Source organism: Medicago truncatula, chromosome 4, assembly GCF_003473485.1.
Source record: "Medicago truncatula cultivar Jemalong A17 chromosome 4, MtrunA17r5.0-ANR, whole genome shotgun sequence".
Taxonomy (NCBI): Eukaryota; Viridiplantae; Streptophyta; class Magnoliopsida; order Fabales; family Fabaceae; genus Medicago; species Medicago truncatula.
In genome coordinates, this window is record NC_053045.1 from 48518253 (window position 1) to 48542513 (window position 24261).

Here is a 24261-nt window from a genome sequence, read left to right on the forward strand (position 1 = left end):
GAATTATTTATTTTTTCCTAACAATACATTTAATCAATTATATTATCTTATGTTTCATCTATTTCTCTCTTTACAATAAATAACTAAAAACATTATTGATAAAAAAACAATTAATATCACATTGAACTTTTAAAATAAAAAATATTTTCAAAATGCGATAATTAAAAAGGAATAGGATAACAATGATAAGCACGATTTCTAAAAAAAAATAAAAATGATAAGCACGTTGATCATTTATTACTTTTGTGATGATTAGTTCTTTGATACTTCTTCTAATGAAATATAAATAAAATTGATAGTTGAAAAATTAATGTATGTGGTTAAAAATTTAGTTCATATCCATGAACTTTTCAACTATTTTTTTCGTTTATATTTTAGTCCAGCCGATCTTTATTATAAGAAACAATTAACTTTTTGGATTCATTGTATAAGTGATGTATCTAGTTTATATTTATAACAAGATACATTAATTATTCTATAAACCTAAAAAGTTAGTAATAATTTCTTATAATAAAGATCGGATGGAGTATTTCGAAACGTGAACCTTTATATCGTAGTATTTTCTTGGGCACCTGTGTGATGATTTAGTCTAGTTGGTCAATCAAAACCTCTTTAGACTTATGTGACCCGTTGCCCAATTTAGTAGTTCTGCTTTTCCTTTCTTTTACCCATGTGCCGTCTATTTCCTTTAGGAGGACAAGCCACTTATTACAACAAACAAATGAATAGGCAGGAATTAGACCAGCAAAGTTTTGGTATGAATATATGGTGATAGCTAACTTTGACTCCATTAGTTAATTGTCATAATGTTGTGCAAGTCCTTTTAGATTCTCAATATCTAATCAAATGTACGATTATTATTTTTTTGACAATAATCAAATGCACGAATTGATTACTGAAATATTGCATGACGAGGTCCAAGCAACCTAAACTAGGGTTTTATACATCAAAGTTTTGTTCTAAAAAAAATCAATTTAATTATCAATATATAATTTTACTAACGGTCGAGACATATTCAAATAAACACACATAAGAAGGCGAGTAATGTGGTGACATGAGTTCAAACCCAAAATTTTATATAAAACATCCTCGTAACTAATACATTGGTAGAGTTGGAAATAGGTCAGATTGGTGTATAGGGGCCCACAGTTTGACATGTTTAGGCCTGGTCTGATCTATTTATTAAAAAGGATAGACTTAAGCTTTTGAAAAGGTCTATTTAAGTAAGGGTTATGCGAATAAGTGGCCTAAGGAGATCAAAAGTAGTAATTTTACATTGAATTAAACAACATTATGACTTTTAAAAGTTAAATTCATCACTTTTCACTATTTCCCAATACAATATTTCTATTTCAATCTTTTTAATCAATGCTCCAAGGGCACTCTTTAGCATTTCTCTTTAAGAAAATAGGTCAGACTTAAGTTATAAAAAAAATCTATGAAGTCTGATAGGCCAACCTGTATATGCATATTATTAAGGTTAAATATGTTTCTGGTCCCTATAAATATAACAAATTTTCGTTTTAGTCCCTCTAAAATTTTCTTTATACTTTTAGTCTTTAAAATTTTCAATCACCATCTTCGGTCCTTATTTTTAATTCAACTCGTGTATTTTTTAATGAAAATGTGCAGAAATGTGTAGACTGTAGAATATTGTAAAAATCCGTCCCAAAAAAATTAGAACTTTTTAACAAAACATGAATTACATATGAACTTTTAACCGTAAAAAAATATAAAAATTCATATTTTGTTAAAAAAAAATATTTTTTTTTTGGAGAGATGCTTATAATATTATAAACTTTATGCAAAATTTTATTCAAAAATATGAATTATACATATAAGTTCACTTAAAAGGAGGGATCAAAAGTGAAAATGGAAAAAAAATTGGAGACTAAAAGTCGAAGAAATTTTTAGAGGGACTAAAACAAAAATTTGGTATATTTACAGGGACTATAAACACATTTAACCCCATCATTAAAACTTTTATTTTATCTATATTAAAATATAATTTATACAAAACATAAAAATCAAGAAACAACTCAAATAATTGAATTTTTAAATATGCTTTAAGGTCTTATAGTAAAATAGGCTTTAAGGCTTTGTAGTGTTAGACAAGCCTACAGTGAAATAGGTTTTAAGACCGATTTAGCCTATTTAAAAGTAGATAAAAATGATTATTTGATAACTTTAAAATAGGTAATGTCAAACCAAAAAAATTGGCCGACGAAAGACCATAGACCCAACTCAGGCTTGCAAAATTTTCGTATACCGGACTAAGTCTATGAAAGTGTAGCCTAGCTATTCCCACCGCTAAATTCACTAGGTTGTAACAACATGGACAACAAATTATTTATTGATGTTGTTGGAACACATGGAGTGATAGTGTGAATTAAAAAATTTCTCTATTGTTCCAACAGATGTTTACTCATGTTAGTTTGTTCTTTGTTGAGATGAGGAACTCATATCTTTTTAACTCATATTCAAACTATGGACTTGACAAAACTTGAATTTGTTTATGATTATTTTTTATTTTTGAAGGTAATGTTATAAAATTTAGTTTAAGTGCTCTAATCATTTTGCTGCTGCTTGCCTTTAGAGACAAGTAAAATGTAGTTGGTGTTCTTATCCTTCAGAGAATATTGGTGTATAAGTGGACAATCATGAATATATACAATCTTTTTAGATACTATATTATATAAATGAAAAGCGACAAGTCACAAAGTATATAATAGAAAACAAAAGAAAATGAAACTTTCTTAAGGTCACAATATAATAGAAAACTATATTACATGAAAATTTATAGTGTATGCATCGAATTTGAATTGTCAAGATAGTGAGAAAATGAAAAGTTATAATAATAAAAGTCCCTGTGTGTGAAGCATGGGTGGTGCCATTAATTTTGTGAACTATAGGCCACATTACAAGAGAGGGGGACCACAAAGCTGTACTAGTAGTCTTGTTGGATTTTCTCAGCATTCTGACTCTGATCCCAACTGGATATTCCTATCCCATTGTTGTTCTAGACATGTCCTTCAATTATTCATTCACCTCTTCTATACTTTGCAAATTGCAAGATTTTGGCCGATTTTATTTATGCTCTCTTTTTAATTATTAGGGTTAGAACATTCACATGTTTATAGAGATTCTTTTGTGAAAATTATGTATTAACTTAATTAGAACCAAGTATTTAATTTGTTTAAATTCACTTGATTTTCTTCTTTTTCAATTTGAACAACTCACCAATATCAAATGCTTGAGGAATGAAGGAGATTTTCTTTAAAATATATGATAATGTAGTTTCGAAACTTGCTTGTTGGAAATGTAGTTTTGAAAAATTCTGGTCTAGTCACCTTGCCAAGGTCGTTCTTACATCGTTGCCTACATATAGTACACAAATTTATTGATTCCCTCAATATGCTTGTGAGACCTCCAACAAAATTTGTTAGGAATTTTATTTGGCATAATAAGTTTTTTACTTTCGTGGATAGCCGCAAATTTTGATTCACACTTGACCAAAAAATCATGTTCATATCTTATTTTATCTACATAAATAATGACATTTACATAAATAAAATAAAATTACAAATCCTACATTGTACTTAAGCAAATATTTTAAGGATGTTACTAACTAATATTTGAAACTTCAAATCATAAGAAAAGCTTACATTTATAACACATTTGTTATATAGAGTATATATATTTAAGACCATGTCCAATGGTTTGTTTAATGAAGCATTCAATATGGTTTTTTCTTCCAATGGTGTGTTTAATGCATGTTGAATGGTGAGATGGATGAGAGAGAGGATGAATGCATTCAACACAATTGAATACTGTCACGGATGCCACACGGCGCGCTGCTATTGCTTGAAAACGGGCGCGTGCATCACACGCGCCGACAGGGCGCGTGACTGTTCAGAAGGTGGAGAGAGAGAAAACACGTTTTGGATAGATAGGGACACGTGGGGCGTTTTAATTTGTTGTTCGGATTCTTATCATTTTAATAATTTGACCTCAATTATTTCGTTGTAAATTAATTTTTAAAAAAATAAAAAAATACCAAAATTCATGATTTTTTTTTCTCTATAAATAGAGACTTGGTTCATTTGATTTGGACACAGGAAAAAAACCAAGTTTTTCACTATCTTCATCTTATTATTATCTTTCTATTAGCAAACTAAGTGAAATTTTAATCTTATTTTTTGTGTCGCGTGCTTAGTTTGTTGTACTTGCATTTTAAATTAAGAAAATAAAAATAAATTATTTTACAAAATTTTGTTTTTCCAAAAATAATAAAAAAAATTGTTAATTGTATTATTTTAATTTAATTATAATCGATAATTTTATGTAATTATAAAAACAAAAATTGAATAAGAATAAAAAATAAAAAATGGTGGGGTAGAGTGTTGAATGAAAAACCATTGGAGAGAGTAAAAGTTGAATAAGTGTTGAATAAAAGAGAGAAAATGACGTGGAGTGTTGAAAATTGAAAAAATGAATCTTGAATGGTGTAAACCATTGGGGATGGTCTAAGAAGTTTTAAAAGGAAAGTGTCCTTGTCAATGTCACCGTACCAAGCCAAAGTTGATAATGAAAATGCATTTCATAGTTCAGTTTCGCAAGCCCAAATAAACCTCATGTCATTTATCCTTAACAGTAGATGATTAGATGGGCAAAGTGTTTATTTGGAAGATTAGCCCCTACCTGATCCATATCTACTCATCTTATCCTTACATCAAATCAGTGTATTTTGTGTCTTAAACAAGTAAAGGACAATAAAAATATGAATTTATAGCATGAGTCAAAGAAAATAAACTGTAGCAAATATGTTGTCAGAACCATATAAATAGTGCATCCCAATGCCAAAGGAAAACCATACTAATATAAATACAATTTATCTTTAGGCAAAGAGACAAATTATTAATTGTTGTGGGGAAGCTAAGCGTGCTGCAGGGAGATTGGACTAATACCCGTCGTTCAGCATAAAACCAAATTAATTGGCAAATACCATTCAAATGTAAATATGACTTACTACCTTTGAGAGTTGTTTTTTAGGTCCAGCAAATTAAAAACTGATAATGACCTCAGAATATTATTACAAAGATATTAAGATTAAACGTTTTTTTGTCTCATAAATCCTAATTCAACTGATAAAAATGTTGAAATTGTTAGGCCGAACATCATGGTCGGGGTTTGAATCCTAGTACCTTCATTCTATGTGTATAAGTTTATGATGATTTTGTCATCTCGTCTATCTACCAAAACAAAAAAAATAAACGTTTTTTTCTTTTTTCTTTTTCTAATGGCCATGCAAAAGGGAGGCATGCGGTGAATGATACATATACAAGTAAATTCAACCTCTAAATTTATTTATCCACACTCATATGGGGACCATCAATACATTATTTTCCATCACTCTCACTCCTGCATGGATTAAATGACGGCAGTGTTATATTGAATATCATATCTCTAAATCACTTTTAATAATTTCTCTTATAATTTTTGCGGACCTTCCTCTACTCTAAAAATTTGAACACCCTCTACTTTGATTTACTCGACTTACTACATAATCTTAAACACCTCAACCAAACACGTAAAAATACAAAATTTACAACCACATATTTCAGAATATAGGCATGTTGCTATTAAAAAGTAAAAAACATACAGGCATGCAACTAGGCAATGAAACAAAGTGCCAAAGAAAAAAACAATTTTTTATGTGTGGATAAATAAATCCAAAGATTGAAATTACGTGTGCACCATTCACCACATTCTTCATGTGTGCATGTTAGCGATTCCCAACATTTACATATTCATTTGTTATCGTATGTGTATTTTTTGTATCTCTCTTATAAATAGATAACAAATGAAGCAAAGTCTAACTTATTTTACATAGTCCAAAAGTAAACTTTAGGACCTTTTGGCGGATTTGTATCAGGATCCTCAACAATTTAATAAAAGAAAGAAGAGTTCACTTGGTTGAGCTAAGAGATTAAATTAGTTAGGTCCTCTGTTTGACCAACTAACATTTGTCATTTAATAAAATAATAATAAAGAAAAACAAAAAAGCACCGCTTCAGATATTAACTACAAAACTTTACACCATTGTGCATATCATTTAATCTCTATTATGTGTCAAAAGCAAACTTTGCTATATAACTAAAAAAAAAGTGATAATAACTGCAAGAGGTGTGATTTATTTTTTCAGACTGCAGATGAACGAATTTCCATTTGGTTTAGGCTAATAGTAGTATGCTTTCCCACATTCCTACAGCTAAATGAACGATAAAAGTGAGATATGATGAGCTGGTGGCCTAGATAAGGTTCATAAATATTATTTTGAAACATCTTATATACATGAGAAGAGGTAAATGATCTGCATTCATTAACCATCCAAATCTACTTCTAAATTTGTGATCACCCAGCCATGTCATAGAAAAATAGTTCAAACTGATCTCAACAAGAGCCGTTAACATCTAAGTTGTGGCAGCCATCACATGGCATCAATATATACACTTGGCAACACAATTGGCCATGCTGCTGGTTTTTTTTCCCTTCCCTTTTTTGCGTAACAGACAGGATCCTGGAAAAGGGTCAGATAACATGAAGAGTCGTCATTCTTCGTCATTGTCATTGTTTGGATACACCACAGAGAAATAGTGGCCAACTGTTTTGGATGTGAGGCCAGGGAACCTATGAGATTTTCCTGGTCGCGGGTCAATCTTAACAAACGGCCATTTCATGATTTCTGCAGCTTCACACTCTTCCCATCCATCACCAATTACACAAAAGCGAACATTGGGATGGTTGAAGCGATCCTTGATCCATCGGAAACATTGAATTTTCCCCACTTCCCAGGAGCTGTACACTGAAATGAGATAATACAACGTTTTCACTGGCAAGTAATATAGATTCGCTTTACAGACTGAACTCTTCGCCCCAATATAATATGATTACTAGTTTTGAATGGTTGAAAAGATGTTTGGCATAATAAATCTATTCTGTCACATTGAATTTGTAGTAATCAGAAGAGAAGCAAATTACTCACCATTTCCATGTGTTATTAAGCTGTCCAGATGAAAGAGCAAGCATTTTACAAGAGATGGTATCAATGATCCAGCTGTAACTAAAACATTCACATGGTGATGTTTTGCATTAATTGAGTCTGTGCTTGTGTTGGCATAAGTAATTGAAGAAACCACGTCTTTATTTTCACCAGAACACTCCGTCAAACAGGCCCGTGCTGAAATTTATAAAACAAGATAGATATAACTAATACAGGTCATGCAACAAAAGATAATATAATTGAATTGTCAAAACATACCTGATGAAAGCCATTTGTCAGTATATTCATCAGTTTTATTATACAAATTGTTCCATACTTTTATTGTCTCCTGATCTAAAATATTATGTAAACCCTGAAACAAGGAGAGAGAATATTAAGTTTATCCTTAAATGAAGTAAACTTGTATGGTTACACCATAACTCTTTAAGTTTCAATAGATTAGATTATTACTTTACGAAGTCTATCAAACTTCCATCGTTAGAAACCAAATTACCATCTCTTATCTATAAGCAAAGGCCCGAGAGTCTAATAGTGTACTATGAGCACTTGTTTGAAACTTTGAAGCTTAAAGAGTTATGGAATAATCTAATCTTTGTATGGAATAATCTAATACACTATTAGCATTTGTATGGTTGAATAATTTTAAAGGCTCGTGAGTCTAATAGTGTATTATGAGCACTTGTTTGAAACTTTGCTGCACCTCCCTTCATCTTACCTTCTTCTGTCAACTTTTACTTGCAACTATTGATCTTTTAAAACCAGAATTTAAATATTTATTTTATCAGTAGCCTATATTAAATCTTCAATATGGATACTCAATCAATTCTTTAGAGACCAATTACCCAATTTCCTAAGCTTGCCGTGTCTTGATGAGTTGTAAACATTTTCATGTTTTAAAATAAGGTTAAATGAAGGGAGGTGCAGCAGTATTAAATTTTTTTATTAAAATGTTATAAAAATTTATCCAACTCAGCAAATATACTAAGACAACATATAAGAAAAAACAACTTTACCATAGAAATAAATACAAAAATTACATAAACAGTGCATACTAGAAAAGATACACCATTCATCACATAATATCATATACAACCCATAAACCTTCAATAAACAAGTTATGACAGGAAAATAAATGGCAAGCCACTTGCAAGTTTTGCAACTCAATTTCAGAATGTTCACAACAAAATACCATCCCTAAGTTCGCGGCTATCTAAATTAAGAGTAGGCCTACAAATAACACTCCAAACACTACGTTTTGTAAGTTCCTTTTTAATCTCTACAAAGTTTGCAACAGTGAATTAGTTTCGCAATGTTCAAAAAACTTGTTTTGAAATCCATTCAGCCATATATACATTACATTATGGTTTTCTAGATAGTAGGCCCAATATAATATAGATAAGTAAATAGAGAACTCAATAAAAAATCATGATACCTTGTAAAATAAAAAATATCATGTTTTAGAAACTTATATATTTAAACAACGGTCATAAAACGAAACAATTATATGGTTTACTCATATGACAAAGAACTCTACTAACTCATAGCTTAAGAAGAGAGAGAAATTGCATATTATGATTATTGATTCAAGAACGAAATGTACAGAGGGGTAGTTTATATATAAGCTGAATCTAACTGAAGCATACAAAAACGAGTTCAGTTAGTTATAACAGAAAGTAACCAACTATTTCACTAACTCACTAATTAGCTAACCATGTAATATTTACCAAACCAGTCCATCAAAAAAACATGAAGCGAAGTACTGTAGCAGATAATTGAATCAATTCCAGAAGTTTTACCTGCAGGTATTTTTCGGCTATGATTCGATGCCTGTATGCAAGTTTTCTTTTGTTGGCATCATCAAGCGGAGGGCCTAATTCATCTTGGTTGAAGTCATAATCAGATAGATCCTTCCCATCATCATATTTGGACAGAACATCAAGAAATGGCTTATTGTAACTTTCAATCTGCAGCACAAAAACCCCCCACATCAAACTAACTCTCCACAACAGAAAACAAGCCATAGAAAATACTTGGACAAGAAAGCCAAATCTTACTTGCTCGTAGAAGAAATGATCATCGCACAATTGCAGAATGAGATTTTCCCACATCTTCCCAAGCTCGACGCCTTTCTGCACATCTTTCAAACCGTTGAAAGCCTCGGCATACGATGATTTCAGCAAAGAGTTGAGCAGTATAAGGGTCTCATCCATGTCCCAAATATAGACATCCAGCCTAGGATGAATGTTGTCACCGGAAGACACTCGTGTTTCCTCCTCACTCGTCCCAGATGCAGCCGACATTCAAGTATGTACTCAAGATACTAACCTAACTATGCCCTGCAGGAAAACATCACGACTCATTGCACAATGTTACTTTAATTTACACATTTACCATTCAATATTGACATCATTATCCAGCGTTGTCAAACACATATCGCAGAAAATAGCAGTTTGTTCAAATTTCAACGCAACTTAGCTATAGTCTCTCAGAACAAAAATAATTTGTTCAAATTCTGCTAAGCTAAAAACTATAATGACGCTATAGCTGCTGTTCAACACCACGGTAATTATCAATAATACACAAGGATACAATACATAACTCTTCAAAAACAATACAATAAAAAGAATAATTAGAACTTATTAGAAAGAAAAAAAATGAAAACAGTTATAGCATTAATCACACATTCAATTGCTGAACAAAATTAATCAAACCTGAGCTGAAAGAATAATTCAACGGTGTAAATATGAGCTTATGATGATTTCAGAAATTTTAATCAATAAAATGGATGAGCGTGATATATTAATTATAAAAACAAAAAAACATATTAAGATTCGAATCAGCGTGAAAAATACGAAATGAAAAGGTTGAAAATCTCGATATGGATGTATAGTTACAGTTTAAGAGATGGAAAGTTAGTTAGTTACCTTGCTTAGGTGGTTGCAGAGAAGAACGATCGATGACGTAGCGTTGTGAATGTGAATGAGAAGAAGAAAAACATCACACTATTCAACCATTTCAGTTTCAATCTCAGTTTACCTTTTCTTTCTCATTTTCTCTTTTCATGGGCCGAGTGAGTAGCCCACTTCTTCACGACTATTACTTTTTCCACCCTATACTTTTTCCACCCTATGTTATTCTGATGTGCCCTGTAAAAATGACCAAAATACTTCTGATTCGGATTTCATAATTCGAAACAGATTGTTAGTGTTTTTCGGATTACATAATCCGAATAAAAACAAAATCTGATTTTTTGTGTTTCTCTTTGATGTCAAAGATTTTTGTTGACAACAGGCAACAATGACCATGACACCGTAAACACTCCTAAAAAAATGTTGAAGAAAAAGTAAGAAAAGAGGTGAAGTGAAGAATGAAGGAGTTTGTTGAAGATGTAAGCCTATTTATAGCATTAAACAAGTCCTAGATCATAACTATAGTTAAATAAAATGTGTTCCACCGTCTAACCGTCCAAAAAATCATTAAACACCCCACTAACCGTCCAAACCTTTGGTGAAACGCCACTCACTAAATAAGTAAACAGTTTAAAACAGCATAAAAAAGGCAACAAGGTGTTTCAAGAGAATTGCTTTGAACTATATCATGCTGTCTGGCCAAATGACTTATTCATATTGCCAAGGCAGCAAGATTGAGCTCATAGAAACCTCTTGATTTTCATATCTTTAGGTGTTCATCATGCTTTTGGTGTTCATATCTATAGATCAAATTCATAACTTCATCATGGTTTGTATCTATCTATCTATCTATATATTTTGACAGCATGCTGAAGATTTTCATCATACAGTTAAATAGAGAACTATTTATTTACGACCATATGAGAATGATCTTCAACACAATGTCTCGCACATGCTCATGCTTGGGTTTATAGCCACATTAACAGGACCGACAACATCTAACCAAATTGACGTAGAAACATATGAAAATAATGTTGATAAATTAATAAAATTTAGTATAAATTTATGGGTTAATTAAGTTTTTAATCCCTATAAATATTCACAGTTTTGTTTTTAGTCCTTATAAAATAAAATCACATTTTTTAGTCTCTATAAAAAATTTCATCAACATTTTTAGCCCCTATAAATTTTTTTCATCATTTTTAGTCCTTATAAAATTTTTCCATCAACATTTTTTGTCCCTAAAATGCTTAAGAAAAATGTTACAGGAACTCAAAAGTGTAATTTTATTTTGTATAGATTAAAAAAAAAACTGTGAATATTTATAGAGACTAAAAACTTAATTAACCCTGAATTCATTTATGGATTTCATGGTTACCAATATTTTTGCTGTGATGGCTCGAGAAGCAATAAAATGCAATTGTACTATTGGATTAAAGCCATGTTTTATTGGCTATATGGTGTCCTTTATATTTTTCTTGTATGATGTTAACATGGTCGGCCCAAGGGGCTACCACTAAAGCAAGGGTTTTAGGCCCCGTATTAGGCCTCATATTTTAATCTATGAAAATATTTTTGTACGTTAAATTTTATAAATATGTTCACTCGAAGTTCAAGTGATATGCTGATGAAGAATCATAGTTTATGTTGTAAGTTCCATTTCGATGTTAGGTATTTTATTGGTTATTTAAACCTTAAATTCTTTTTATCTTCAAATTACTATCAATCGATTTCGATGTCGGTTGTTCTAAATATATTAAGACAATTAGTGTGTAATTAAAATTTGTAAAAGTAAAAAATTAATTTATATTTGTATCATTTCAATATTATTTTGTTATTTTATAATCTCTAACAATTGGTAGATAATATCTATATTAAATATTATTTTTAACACGCACACGCGCGCATGCACCCCCGCACATATATATCTATATATATTTTCAACACTCATTTTTCTTTTAAAGTTTTCAATTTAGATTTAGATTCTGATCATTAAGAATTTTACTTAGCCTATGTATTATGAAACCAAGCCTATATAAAGGCATGTGATAGTCATTGTGTAATATCAAGTTTTAGTGAATGAAAATTAGCGTGTTCAAAATAAATTCTCTTCTCTGTTCTTCATAGTTATTTTATGAGTTTGTGTGTGTTATATGTCCAACTGATATAAATAAATATTAAGCTGAAAGGTTTTGTGGTTATTATTTTATTTCTTCATTAGTTCCTATTTGAGTGAATTTATATATATAACATTGGCCTACACTGCTTAAACTTTTTGGGTCCGTCCCTGGCAGAGATAGATAGGTGATTTTTCTGTTTTTATCATGACTGTGAGTGCTTACTTTGTAGAGGCATATACTTGGCACATTCCCAATGGTCCTTTTACTTAAATATTTTGTACACACAATTAGTATTGAAAGTTTCACAATATCTAAAGCCAAGCATACTTGGCAGTATTCTAGTTTGTTGAGAAGTTGTATATTGGATGGTCCTCACTTTACTATTTAATTTTGGAGGGAAGAGTCAGACCAAACTCAAACTTTCTAAGGTGCTATTTGAACTAATTTAAAATTTGTTGGGTCATCCGCTATGAGTTAAGCTCGAGATGTCCGCACAATTTGTGAGGAGTATGTTAAAATGTCTCTCTTGATATGAGATGCCTCTTGAAACTTGTATTTATAGGTGGTGGCTAGTCCTATCTCTTCACCTTATAAGATAATGATTTAATATTAATAAGGATGATAAAGAAATGGTAGTAGTATTTATTAAAGATGTAGATAGTAAATTAGTAGTAACAGTAACACCTTATACAGTTTACACGAATTGAGGTTTTATGTATTTCTTTTGAAATTCCATTTTTCTGTATTTATATTTTGGACGAACTTGAATTTATAAAAATATTTTTGTGTTTCATGGTTACTTTATCTATGCAAGTAGCTTTTTTACTTTAAAACAAAATTTACTTCACGTTATAATGAATGGATCATGAACATGAGAAGAAATGCCTCAATTTCATTGAATCTGGACCTGAAAGTATTAAACTTCTAAGTTTTGTCTAGCTTTCGTGTAGGCAAAATACTTGTTCCCTAATGAGCTAAAAGTTGGTGAACTAGTCATATGACAGACTTGGGGTGTTGAAGATTTTTTGGGCATAGAAGTGGCTCGAAGTCCTGAAGGGATTTTCTTGTGTCAGCGTAAATATGCTCTGGACATTATTTCTGAGGCCGGTTTACTTGGAGCAAAGCCTGCCTCATTTTCAATGGAGCAAAATCATAATCTAGCTCTAGCTGAATGACCTTGTCTCCCTGATCCTGAGTGATATAGGCGTCTGGTGGGATGACTTATCTATCTTACGACACGTTCAGAGTTGTCCTACTGTGTGCATATTCTCGCACAATTTATGCAGCAACCACGAGAGCCGCATTGGGAGGCTGCATTGCGTGTGGTTCGCTACTTAAAAGGTAATCCTGGGCAAGGAATAATGTTGAGGTCAGATAGTGATTTACAGATGTATATGCTTGGTGTGATTCGGATTGGGGGAGTTGTCCTTTAACCCGTAAGCAGTGGCGTTGTCAGGACCCTATATCAGGGGGCTCAAAATTTTGAACTTTAATATATATATTTGTGTGTGTATGTGTGCGCGCGCGCACACATGTGTCTAAAAACTATATTATATTATATTATTTATATTGTATTGAAAAACATATACACATATTCTACAATTTTCCTTGAAATAGGGACGAGTTTATGCCCTCAGCAATGAGTGAAAACTTTTTAACTTTAATTAATAATTATAACCTTTGATCCTTGAAATGAAATGAAATTATTAACTTTCTTTAAAAAATGAAATTATTCCACTTCTTTTTTTAAAATTATTTGATGTAACCAGCAAAGATTATGAAATGAGGAAGAGGAGAGAACAAACTATAGTATACAGTCTACATTCAAAGGTGAAAGCAGTTCTTAAAAATGATCCTTTAACTGTGGAAAGTTCTCAAAAATGATCATTCAACTGTGAAAAGATTACCTTTAATCTTACAATCGGGGCTGGACAAGGTAAAAATAATAATTTTAAGCTTGCTAAATTTATTTTTTAAAATGATACATAAGAAAGAAAGAAAAAATTCAAATTTATATGAAATATATTTGATTTTTTATTTTTTAATCCTTTTTACTTATATTTTAATCTCATAAAGAGTGTTAGTATAATTCCTTAAAAAAAAAAAAAAGAGTGTTGATTATTATGCACCTTCTCATTCTCACAATTTGTTTCTTTTCTAAAGTTTCATTCATTAAAATCAAACATTTTTTTGTTAAGAATGTCAAACTCATATTTTCCACTTTGATTTGTTTTATGTACATAGTAACCATTGTTATGTTTCGTTAAGTGCACTTGTTGCAGTAGAAGGCACTGTGTAATGTGGCTGGTATTTTTATGTTTCCTCATATCAATCCTTTTTTTCTCCATCTTTTAATTGTGACTCTTGCCCAAATAAACTGTTTTTTTTTTTTTTTTTATATTTTAATATACGGTTATCTGGTATTGTTTATGGTTTGATTTTTCATCTTATAATCTTATCCTTGTGTGCATGTCTTCCTCGATGAATATCAAATTGGCAAAATCAAAAAAATGATGAGCAGAACTTTAGCCTTGGCATTGATATGGATAATGTATCTTGGTACGAAAAAATGTAATATGCATAGAACTTGTTCTCTAATACTACCCTTATTTCTAAATTGAGCAAAAGCATTGCATGAAGGATCCATAGTTAAACGTGTTTGATTTGGAGCAAATTTGGGATGGGTGACCTACCGGAAAGTTTATCGGTAAGCGTTCGAGTGAGGACAAAATACGCTGAAAAAACTCGTGTTGATTTGTGGAATCAGTCGGCAATGCTTAAGGTCGTCTGGGATGTTACATAAAGGCTTTTACATTGATGACCATACACAACCAGTCTATTATGAAGTAGAAATTGTATATTATTGAATGAGTGCAATGTGCAAAGGCTTTTATATTGATGACCATACACAATTAGTGGCATTGCCAGGACCCTAGATCAAGAGTTCAAACTTTTGAACTTTAATATATATATATATATATATATATATATATATATATATATATATATCTGTGTGTGCGCCACATGTGTCTAAAAATTATATTATATTATATTATTTATATTGTATTGAAAAAATATAAACATATTCTACAAATTTCCTTTAAATAGGGACGAGCCTATGCCCTGAGCAATGAGTGAAAACTTTTTAACTTTAATTAATAATTATAATCTTTGATCCTTGTTATAAGAAATTGTTAGACTTTTTTAATACTTTTTTTTAAAACCCAATATTATTGCAAGTAACTTGTAACCTTTCAAGAGAAAGCCGGTGCGAAAAAAATACAAATCCCCTGCGCTAAGTAAACAACTTTTTAGTACCATTTATAAGAAAATGTCATAATTTTTTAATTTATAATTATTAATTATAACAGTTTTTCCAACTCTCATTTATTTATTTTTAATATTAGTGAGTGTATTTAATGCTTTACGAAAAAAATTTACAATATATTTATGAACATATTTAAAAAGTTACAGTTATTAATAATTGCATTGATTTTGATATTCTTTTCTTATAATAAAGACCAAAGTGAGTATATGGTAATATAATATTATTGAATAAATACTATACTATTATATTCTTACATCTTATAATAAAGACCAAAGTGAGTATACGGTAATATTCTTACATCTATATTGAATAAATATAATATAATAATATCTCTCAAAAAAAAAAATATAATACAATATTATATCTTTAGCAAAATATAATATAAGGAAAGTCTAATATAGTCACAACCTTAAATCAAAAAGATTTAGACACACTCACTCATATAAGATGAAAAAACTAAAACAAAAATAAATCAATCACATCAATTAATATCATTTAATTTTATTTTTATTCAAATTTTTCAATGTTTTGTGAGTGTACCCAAATCATTTTGATATATGATTGTGTCCATCTAAGACTTTCTCGTATAATATAATACTATACTATACTGGTAGTAACTAACTAAATTAGACACGGAAGAAAAAACTGATTTGAAAGGCTATTGGTGTGTGTGAAAGCAGGCGTAACGCTGACTATTGGATTTTAAAAGTAAGTAGGTGCAACACTTATTTTTCAGGGGTTCATAGTGCATAAAATATGAAAAAAAAATTAGTGTGGGTTTTGAAATTTGAGGGGATGCAGCTGCATCCCCTGACATCAACGTGCCTCCGCCAATGCCCGTAAGTCTCTTTATGGATGGTTCATTCAACTTGAAAATTCACCTGTATATTGGAAAACTAAGAAACAACATACGGTTTCTCGTTCCTTGGCGGAGGCAGAGTATCGATCGATGGATGTCACCACATGTGAGTTGAAGTGGTTGAAACTTGAAAGAGTTGTTGGTAGCGCTCGACATACAACACCCAAATCCGATAAGACTTTGTTGTGACAATCAAGCCGCCTTACATATTGCTGCAAACCCAATATTTAACGAGCGGGGGCTAAACATATTGAAATAGATTGTCATTTTGTTCGTGATGAGATTCAAAAAGAGTGTATTCGCTCAACATATATCACAACCAATACTCAGGTGGCTGTAATATCTGTAATCATTATCTTAAAAAAAAAAAAAAAACTGTCATCATTACTTTTTCTTTTTGAAGAATATATCTGTAATATTAATTTTGGATTGACTTATTGGTTTCTTATTTGTATCTTAATCTATAACTAAATATAAAATAAGTGAATTGATGTGGATTGTGAGCCAAAAGAAAAGAAAAAAAAATAGCAAATAAGATTGTTGTGTACGATATGATATATGGTACATTCAACATATGATATATTTACTAAAAAAAAATGATACATTCAACGTATTTGCTTAAATTGTAGTTTAATCCAGACCACGTACATTATTCCAAACCAATAAATATAAATAAATGTTGATGCTATTAAGGTGAAGGGACGATCGATAATCAGTTAACAACAAGGATATTAGGAAAGTACTCAACATCTTCTAATGACAAAGACTAAAACAATTATAAATTCATTTTATCTTTGTTAAATAAGTTTTCTATCAATATTACGATGATTCTTAAGTTATTTTATCTTTCTTTTTTTGACAAAATACTTTTATATTTTTTTAATCAAGTTATTTTGTCTATTCCTTCCTACATAAGAAACATAAAGTATTGCCGACCAAGAAAAAGAAGAAACATCCTAAAAGAAAAGGAAGAAACATATTTGTCCGTTAATTATAAGAGAAATCATATTTGAACATCCATTTAATGATAACTTTTGTGACAACTTTCTCTCTCATACTCACATTATTTTTACTTATCTCTCTATTGTTTTGGTTTCTGTGCAAATACATATTTTTTCTTTATAAATTAAAATTATGGTTGTCACAAAAGTTGTCAACCAAATTGGTTGTTCAAATAACACTCCTCTAATTATAATGATGTTCAATATGCTTCGAAACCAATAAAAGATTAATTATATGTTCGATATAACAGTAGATTGGATAAAATAATGGAATTTTGTTGAAATTATGAAATGTAACTTTTACAAAATTACTTAACTTACTGATTCTGTCAAACTCAATACATCAAATTAATTTAGTGATTCCTGTCAAATTTAATACGATCAAATGAACGTCATCTTTTACATTCTTGAGAGCCGCCCTAGAGGCCCAAGATTTTATTCTCTGCTGACACTATAATAGTATAATTCCATGGTTTAAGCTCAATGTTTTACACAGCGGCGAAGCCGGAGCAATTTTCATGAGGGAGCTAAATATAAAGAAATTTTTTGAGACAAAAAAAATTAACTTTTTTAGAATTTTATATATTAAATTCAAGGGTTAAATATCTTTAATCTCTATAAAATTAGGCTTCAATAAATCAAATATATTCATAATCAAATATTTGATAAATAGACTAACAATTTCTTTTTACGTAAACAAATAAGCTATTTGTATTGAACTATCATTCATTTTGTTTGACTGTTGTAGAGACCAGAATGTCATAATTAGTCAAATAAATTTATTAATCAAATAATAATTTTTTAACATTTTAATTTATGCTAATTTTTTGTAAATGATTTTATTTGAAGTAGCTAAAAATATATTATTGGGTAGCTAACTATATTAATATACTTGGAATAGAAATAAGAATTTTGGGGTTAGCCCAAGCTACCCCATGCCTACAAAAGGATTCGCCCATGGTTTCACAACAACAACACCTTCTTTCTTTTTATTTTTATTTTTTTGGTAGATAAAAGAGATGACAAAACCATCATAAACTAACACACAAAATGAAGGTACCGAGGTTCGAACTCCGATCATGACGTCCAGCCTAACAATTTCGACATTTTCATCGGTTAAGGTAGGACTTATATCAGACACAACACCTTTCTATTCTAAATGCTTCTGTCTTTTCTCCAATCTATATAATCAACCATTTAAGTGAAAACTGATGACAAATCATTTTATTATCATTAACCATTAATTAAGTATAAATTTTGATTCATTTTCTTCATTCTATGATAAGAATATGAAACAAAGATTTGCAACCATCGATGCTGACATGTTTGGTTTTATCCAAATGATATTGGATTATGGATTAAAAAATTCATTGTCATTTGTCAACTATGAACGGTATCTGATTACTCTTCTATTCCTTCTTCTAAATTTATCTACACGTCTTTTTTATTAACAATTAACAATAACAATGTTATGATGACATATCATTGATTCATTTCATATATAAATTTATGAATATGATTCATTTACGAAAAAATCCGCATATGCTCGAGAAGATAAATTATTACGAACTATACTTGAGATTCAAGTGATTACTTGGTCTCCTGCCAGTTCATGTGGATACAAGGGTACATGAAGGGGGACATTACTATAGTTTTTATTTTAAGAGGACAAGGTTTTTTCTCTATTAATTAATGTTTAACCTTTAATTCCTTGAGTGAGATCAAGATGATGAGTTTTGTAACAAAAGACTATTAACCGAGACCATAATTACATTTAATTCCTACATTTTCTTAAACTATTACCGATGTCGACGTATCAATATTGTGTATGTGTCGATGTTTCATAGCTTGTTAGCATTTGCCTTCATTTAATTATTTTATTTGCAAATGACAAGAGCAAAAGAAATCAAAGTTATAAACAAAAATTCATATTATATACACATGAATAACAGAAAATCAAAATCAAATGTTAAAATCACTTATTTACAAGGCAAACCCAAAACATGTCTTGAGAAAACAGTTTACAAGAAACAACAATGTGTTCCAAACATATGCAATAGATGAAATATAATTTGAGAAAACATGAACCAACAACATGGTTTTGTTTGAACATCATTCCTGCTGAGGACAAAATATGGAACAAAACCATGACCAAAATCCCTTCCTTTTCTTCTTTAATGGCAAGAGTTTTGCATCCCTCTTGTAGACATAATCAGCCATATACTGCACAACTTCCTGGTAACCAACAATGAAAAATAATTTGAGTAAATAAAGTCGTTGAAAGAATAGAAACAAAACAAAAATTGTAGACATGATCAATTGGAAGATTTTAGTTTTGAAACAAAACAAATCATTTTTTATGTGTAATTTTAGAAGTATTTATGATTGAAGTCAAACATTTTGTATGATCTATTGATTACGATTGATAGACAGTGTAAAAAATATTTACAACAACAGTGTATATGAACTCAATACAAGTTATAATACATCAAAATGTTTATATTTACCTGAGCACCCAACTTGACAACTTCTTTTGGTGGTACCTCAAGAGGAGTCTCATCAGCCCGAAAAACTCTCAACTTAGACAAAAACCTAAAAGAATCGGGCAAAGCTTTTATTTGATCACCACTTATATCCAACTCCTCAAGCATTTCAAGATTTCCAATTGATCTTGGCAATGCTCTTAAGTCAGCAAAATTCTTTCCTAAGTTTAGTTTCTTCAAGCTAACCGCGAAACAGAAATTCTCTGGTACGAATTCAAGTTCGTTAAAACTAACATCAAGTTCCTTCAAATTACTTAGATTTCCAATTGTTGTAGGCAACATCTTGATTCTATTATAGTGAACAGTGAGAATCTCCAAACACTCAAGCTTCCCAATTGCCTCAGGAAGTGCCTTGAGTTCATTGAAATCTAGCTTCATCACAGTTAGTGAAGTGCAATTTCCAATTGTGAAAGGTAGTTCCTCAAGCTTATTCGTCTCAACGTTTAATCTCTTTAAGCTGATTAAACTCCCAATTGACTCATGCAAATGTGTGAAATCATTTGTACTCAAATCAAGATCAATGAGATTTGTCAACTTTCCAAAAGTATCAGGAAGTGATTTTAATTTATTGGCATGTAGGTCAAGTTCTATAAGGTTTATCAATTCACCAAATGAGTTTGGAAGGTTTATGAGTTGGTTTGAATGAAGATCAAGCTTTGTTAAAGCCTTTAGACCTACAATTGTTGTTGGAAGAGCCATGATTCTGTTTTCAGATAAGTCTATTTGAGTAACATCAGATAATTTTCCAATTGATAGTGGTAACCATTCCATTTGATCCACTAATTTCCCTCTAAGCTCAAGGACTGTGTCCTTATTATTAGCACAATTTTCAATTACAGTTGCCACTTTCATAAGACTCAATTTCTCAATGCTTCCATCTCCTACAAAAATATAGTCAAATCAAATAAAATACATTTGTTTTTCCTTTGATTCAACAAACAGCTTAATAAAGCGCTAATAGCATAAATACTTATCATATAAATTTTACTTAAAAACTTTATATAAAAAATCATGAAATAGAGTCAAACTATTTTCACATAAGCTATACGTTATTTTCATCAGCTAGCCTGCCGTGATTATGGAAATAAGTTGAAAACAACTTACGAACAATCATACAAGTGCTTAAATCGGTAGATAAACTCAAATAAGTCAATTGAAACAAACACTAAATCCAACCAAATCCATGATAGTGTTAATAAGAATCAGTTGGTGAGACAAGAGACGCCAAAAGAGTTAGAACCTATGAAGCACCGATACGAACAGAATACCGGAAACAACATGACACGCCGACACCGCTAATATTTTGAGAAAATCACATAATTCAGTGTAATTATATGTGTCGGACACAACACATGATTATAACCATAAGATACATAATTCAAACTCATGATATCAATAATCCAAGTAAAATTATTAAACTAACCTGTTAACAAAAACGGTTTATGCACTAAGGAACCCTTTTCACCTTCAAAATCTTGACTCTTTTGTGGCTCTTCCTCTTCCTCCTTTTCATAGTTAACCACATCTTCATATAAAGTGGGAAGTTTCTTTATCTTCCTATCTTCATCAGGAGAAACCAATTCAGAAGCTCTTTGAATAAGATCACCAAAGGTTTGAAACATCTTATCAAGTTGAAGAAGGTGAAGAGCTTCTTTTCTCTGTTGATGACTTTGAAAAAGAACCATAGTGTTCTTGAGTTGTTGGAGAACATAGAAAAGATCTTCAGGAACATCTTGTGGTTTTTCTTGTACTGCAATTTCTTGGAGTTTCGTTTGTTCCACGTTGTTAAGAGTGTCAAGCGTTGACGTTGCAGCTTCTATTTCTTCTATAGAAGGTCTAGGTGGAAGTGAAGAATAGATTTGTGTGATTTCTTGTATTGTGTCTAGAAAGGCACGTGAAGGTGGTTGTGGATAAGGTGTGGTGGCCATGAATATTGATATGGTGGAAGAAGGAAGAAGAGTTTGGAGTGGCTATGTACAAATAGTTGTAGAAATTAATGGAACAGGGTTGGGAGAAAGAAACAAAGTGGAAATGAAAAAAAGGACAGAAATTTTGTGAGTGTTGTGAAAAACAGAGAAATGGTTGCTATGTACACCTAAATTTTCTGATGATTTGGTTTGGTCCTTGTCTTCTTTACTTTGTTTAAGACAAGACTAAGCTAACCTCGTACAGTTGAGCTTTATTATATTTTTTTGAAATAGCTGTATGTTATATTAACTTACTCCAATATGTTCGGCTAAACTTAATTCAGTTGTTATGAACAATGTATAATATATGTAGAGATCGGAATTCGAACTCTGAATATCTCATTTCTCCACATTTAAAATGTGTGAGATACAACCACCAAACTACTTACCAAAAAACTTACTCCAACTTACTTTTGAGTAAAAAACACTTTTTAATATTTGAAGTTAGTTTTAAATAAAGGGTTTTAGTTTTGTTTTTTAATTAGTTGGGTTTTAAAGAAAAATCATTTACTACCCTTTGATTTAAACTAGTTTGAAAGAAAGAGTTGGGTTTTAGGTGATACTAAGTTAGCAACCTGCTATATATAAAGGATATATCGACTCCATGACAATCTTGTTTTACTATTAATTGATTAAATCTTTTAAATAACAGATTAATGAGCAATCATATTTAAAAATAGTTAAGGATTCAAAAATAAAATTAATGTATAAGTTTTATGTATAAAAAAATTACTTTTTAAATTTTCAATGTATTCGATGCATCATTCCTAAATAATTTTTTTTTTAAAACTTCTTAACGAGTACCCTTAAGTAAGTGATTGTTTGTATTTTCCTAAAGAGAAAACAAAAATTTGAGCTCAATTCTAAATTGTTTCTATTTGATAAATAAGTGATTGTCTTTAAATAATATATGAACTTTATCTAAGGATTAATTGATAGAGAAAAACAGAGTTCAATTCTTAAGCGAAATAATTTTTATCTGACTTTACTTACCTCCAGAGTAAACTTCGGATTTTCAAAGCCCTTGTCTGATGAATTGAAGGGTCAACACCAAAAAGAAAATCTTTTATATCAGATGCAAGCACCATTTAGTTATAAGAAGAATGTTAAGAACACTATTTTCAACACTCTCTCTAACATTCACTATCTTATTGGATGAAATCTCTATCTCTATCTCTATCTCTATTATAAACATTTGTCTTGCCTAAAAGCAATAGTACACATGGCACTTTAAAATGCAATAACTCATTTAATATTTTTCTAACATCATATTCCTCTTATCTAAATCTATTATCCTTATCATTTTTGTAGTGATTAAAATAAAATTGTTGACTAAAATGAATTGTTTATGGTGTGTAAATGCTATTAACTAGCACTACCTTTTTCTATTAATGACAAATTTAAATATGACAAAGGAAAATAGTTTATATGCTTCTTCTATTTCATATGTTTCAATGTGATCATAAAACCAATCCAATAATAACAAGTGTCACATGATATTTTTAAGCCAACCAAATTTTAACATGTGTAATTTTTCCATCATCATATTATTATGTATTATGATTATGATCAGAGGTTTAAAAGTAATTTGGTTGTCATTTTCCCTATATATATATATGTATATATATTCGATCAAACTTGCATCATTTTCATCTCATTACTCCTTTCATCATTACTCCTTTCATTCGATGACATCTCATAAATTAATTCATATGAAGAATCATGAAGCATAGTCGCGTGAATTATCCGTGTCTAGTTCGTTCGTTGTGTAAAACAAGAACATCATGCAAATTGTTACTAACCATACTTATTTTTGTAAATCGACTATCAAAATATAATAGAGTTTATGATCATGTTTTTTATATTCTTATTATTGAATAGTAATTTAATCAATTCTTATCACATTTTTTATTTCTTTTTTACTATTCTATCATGATACAACTGCCTTGCTTTTCAATTTTTTTTGGGACATTGCATTCTAAAGTTTGTTTTTCATTAATATTCAAAAATAAAAATAATGTTACTCCAAAAAGTTGGACACTTTTCATTTAGATGAAGTTTGGTAATTCTTCCGGCTTAGAACAATGAAATCTATATATAGTCAATATGTTTGTCATCATTTTCATCTTCATCGTAACACACATCTTTTCTATCTATTTTCATTCATTCTCTCTCTCTCTCTCTCTCTCTCTCTCTCTCTCTCTCTCTCTCTCTCTCTCTCTCTCTCTCTCTCTCTCTCTCTCTCTCTCTCTCTCTCTCTCTCTCTCTCTCTCTCTCTCTCTCTCTCTCTCTCTCTCTCTCTCTCTCTCTCTCTCTCTCTCTCTCTCTCTCTCTCTCTCTCTCTCTCTCTCTCTCTCTCCTCTCTCTCTCTCTCTCTCCTCTCTCTCTCTCTCTCTCTCTCTCTCTCTCTCTCTCTCTCTCTCTCTCTCTCTCTCTCTCTCTCTCTCTCTCTCTCTCTCTCTCTCTCTCTC

General features: G+C 30.6%; 2 protein-coding genes across 2 annotated transcripts; both read right to left on the reverse strand.

Moving 5' to 3' along the window:
- Positions 1-6192: 6192 nt before the first annotated feature.
- LOC11413431 (eyes absent homolog) lies at positions 6193-10125 on the reverse strand. Its single transcript, XM_003608575.4, has 6 exons — positions 9988-10125; positions 9118-9399; positions 8860-9027; positions 7322-7415; positions 7046-7240; positions 6193-6865 (listed from the first exon to the last, which is right to left on the reverse strand). The coding sequence occupies exons 2-6, from the start codon at positions 9361-9363 to the stop codon at positions 6612-6614; spliced, it is 957 nt and encodes a 318-aa protein (XP_003608623.4). The 5' UTR covers positions 9364-9399; positions 9988-10125; the 3' UTR covers positions 6193-6611.
- Positions 10126-19226: 9101 nt separating this feature from the next.
- LOC11406264 (plant intracellular Ras-group-related LRR protein 5) lies at positions 19227-21975 on the reverse strand. Its single transcript, XM_024782781.2, has 3 exons — positions 21247-21975; positions 19788-20704; positions 19227-19515 (listed from the first exon to the last, which is right to left on the reverse strand). The coding sequence occupies exons 1-3, from the start codon at positions 21749-21751 to the stop codon at positions 19393-19395; spliced, it is 1545 nt and encodes a 514-aa protein (XP_024638549.1). The 5' UTR covers positions 21752-21975; the 3' UTR covers positions 19227-19392.
- Positions 21976-24261: the final 2286 nt, after the last annotated feature.

Excerpts from the sequence above, each read along its gene's own strand:
- LOC11413431 (XM_003608575.4), bottom strand. The coding sequence starts at position 9,363 with ATGTCGGCTGCATCTGGGACGAGTGAGGAGGAAACACGAGTGTCTTCC. Across the intron at positions 7,416-8,859 it reads TAGCCGAAAAATACCTGCAG|GGTTTACATAATATTTTAGA; the intron begins GTAAAACTTCTG and ends TCCTTGTTTCAG. Across the intron at positions 7,241-7,321 it reads TGACAAATGGCTTTCATCAG|CACGGGCCTGTTTGACGGAG; the intron begins GTATGTTTTGAC and ends TATAAATTTCAG.
- LOC11406264 (XM_024782781.2), bottom strand. The coding sequence starts at position 21,751 with ATGGCCACCACACCTTATCCACAACCACCTTCACGTGCCTTTCTAGAC. Across the intron at positions 20,705-21,246 it reads TAAACCGTTTTTGTTAACAG|GAGATGGAAGCATTGAGAAA; the intron begins GTTAGTTTAATA and ends ATATTTTTGTAG. Across the intron at positions 19,516-19,787 it reads TTGTCAAGTTGGGTGCTCAG|GAAGTTGTGCAGTATATGGC; the intron begins GTAAATATAAAC and ends GTTGGTTACCAG.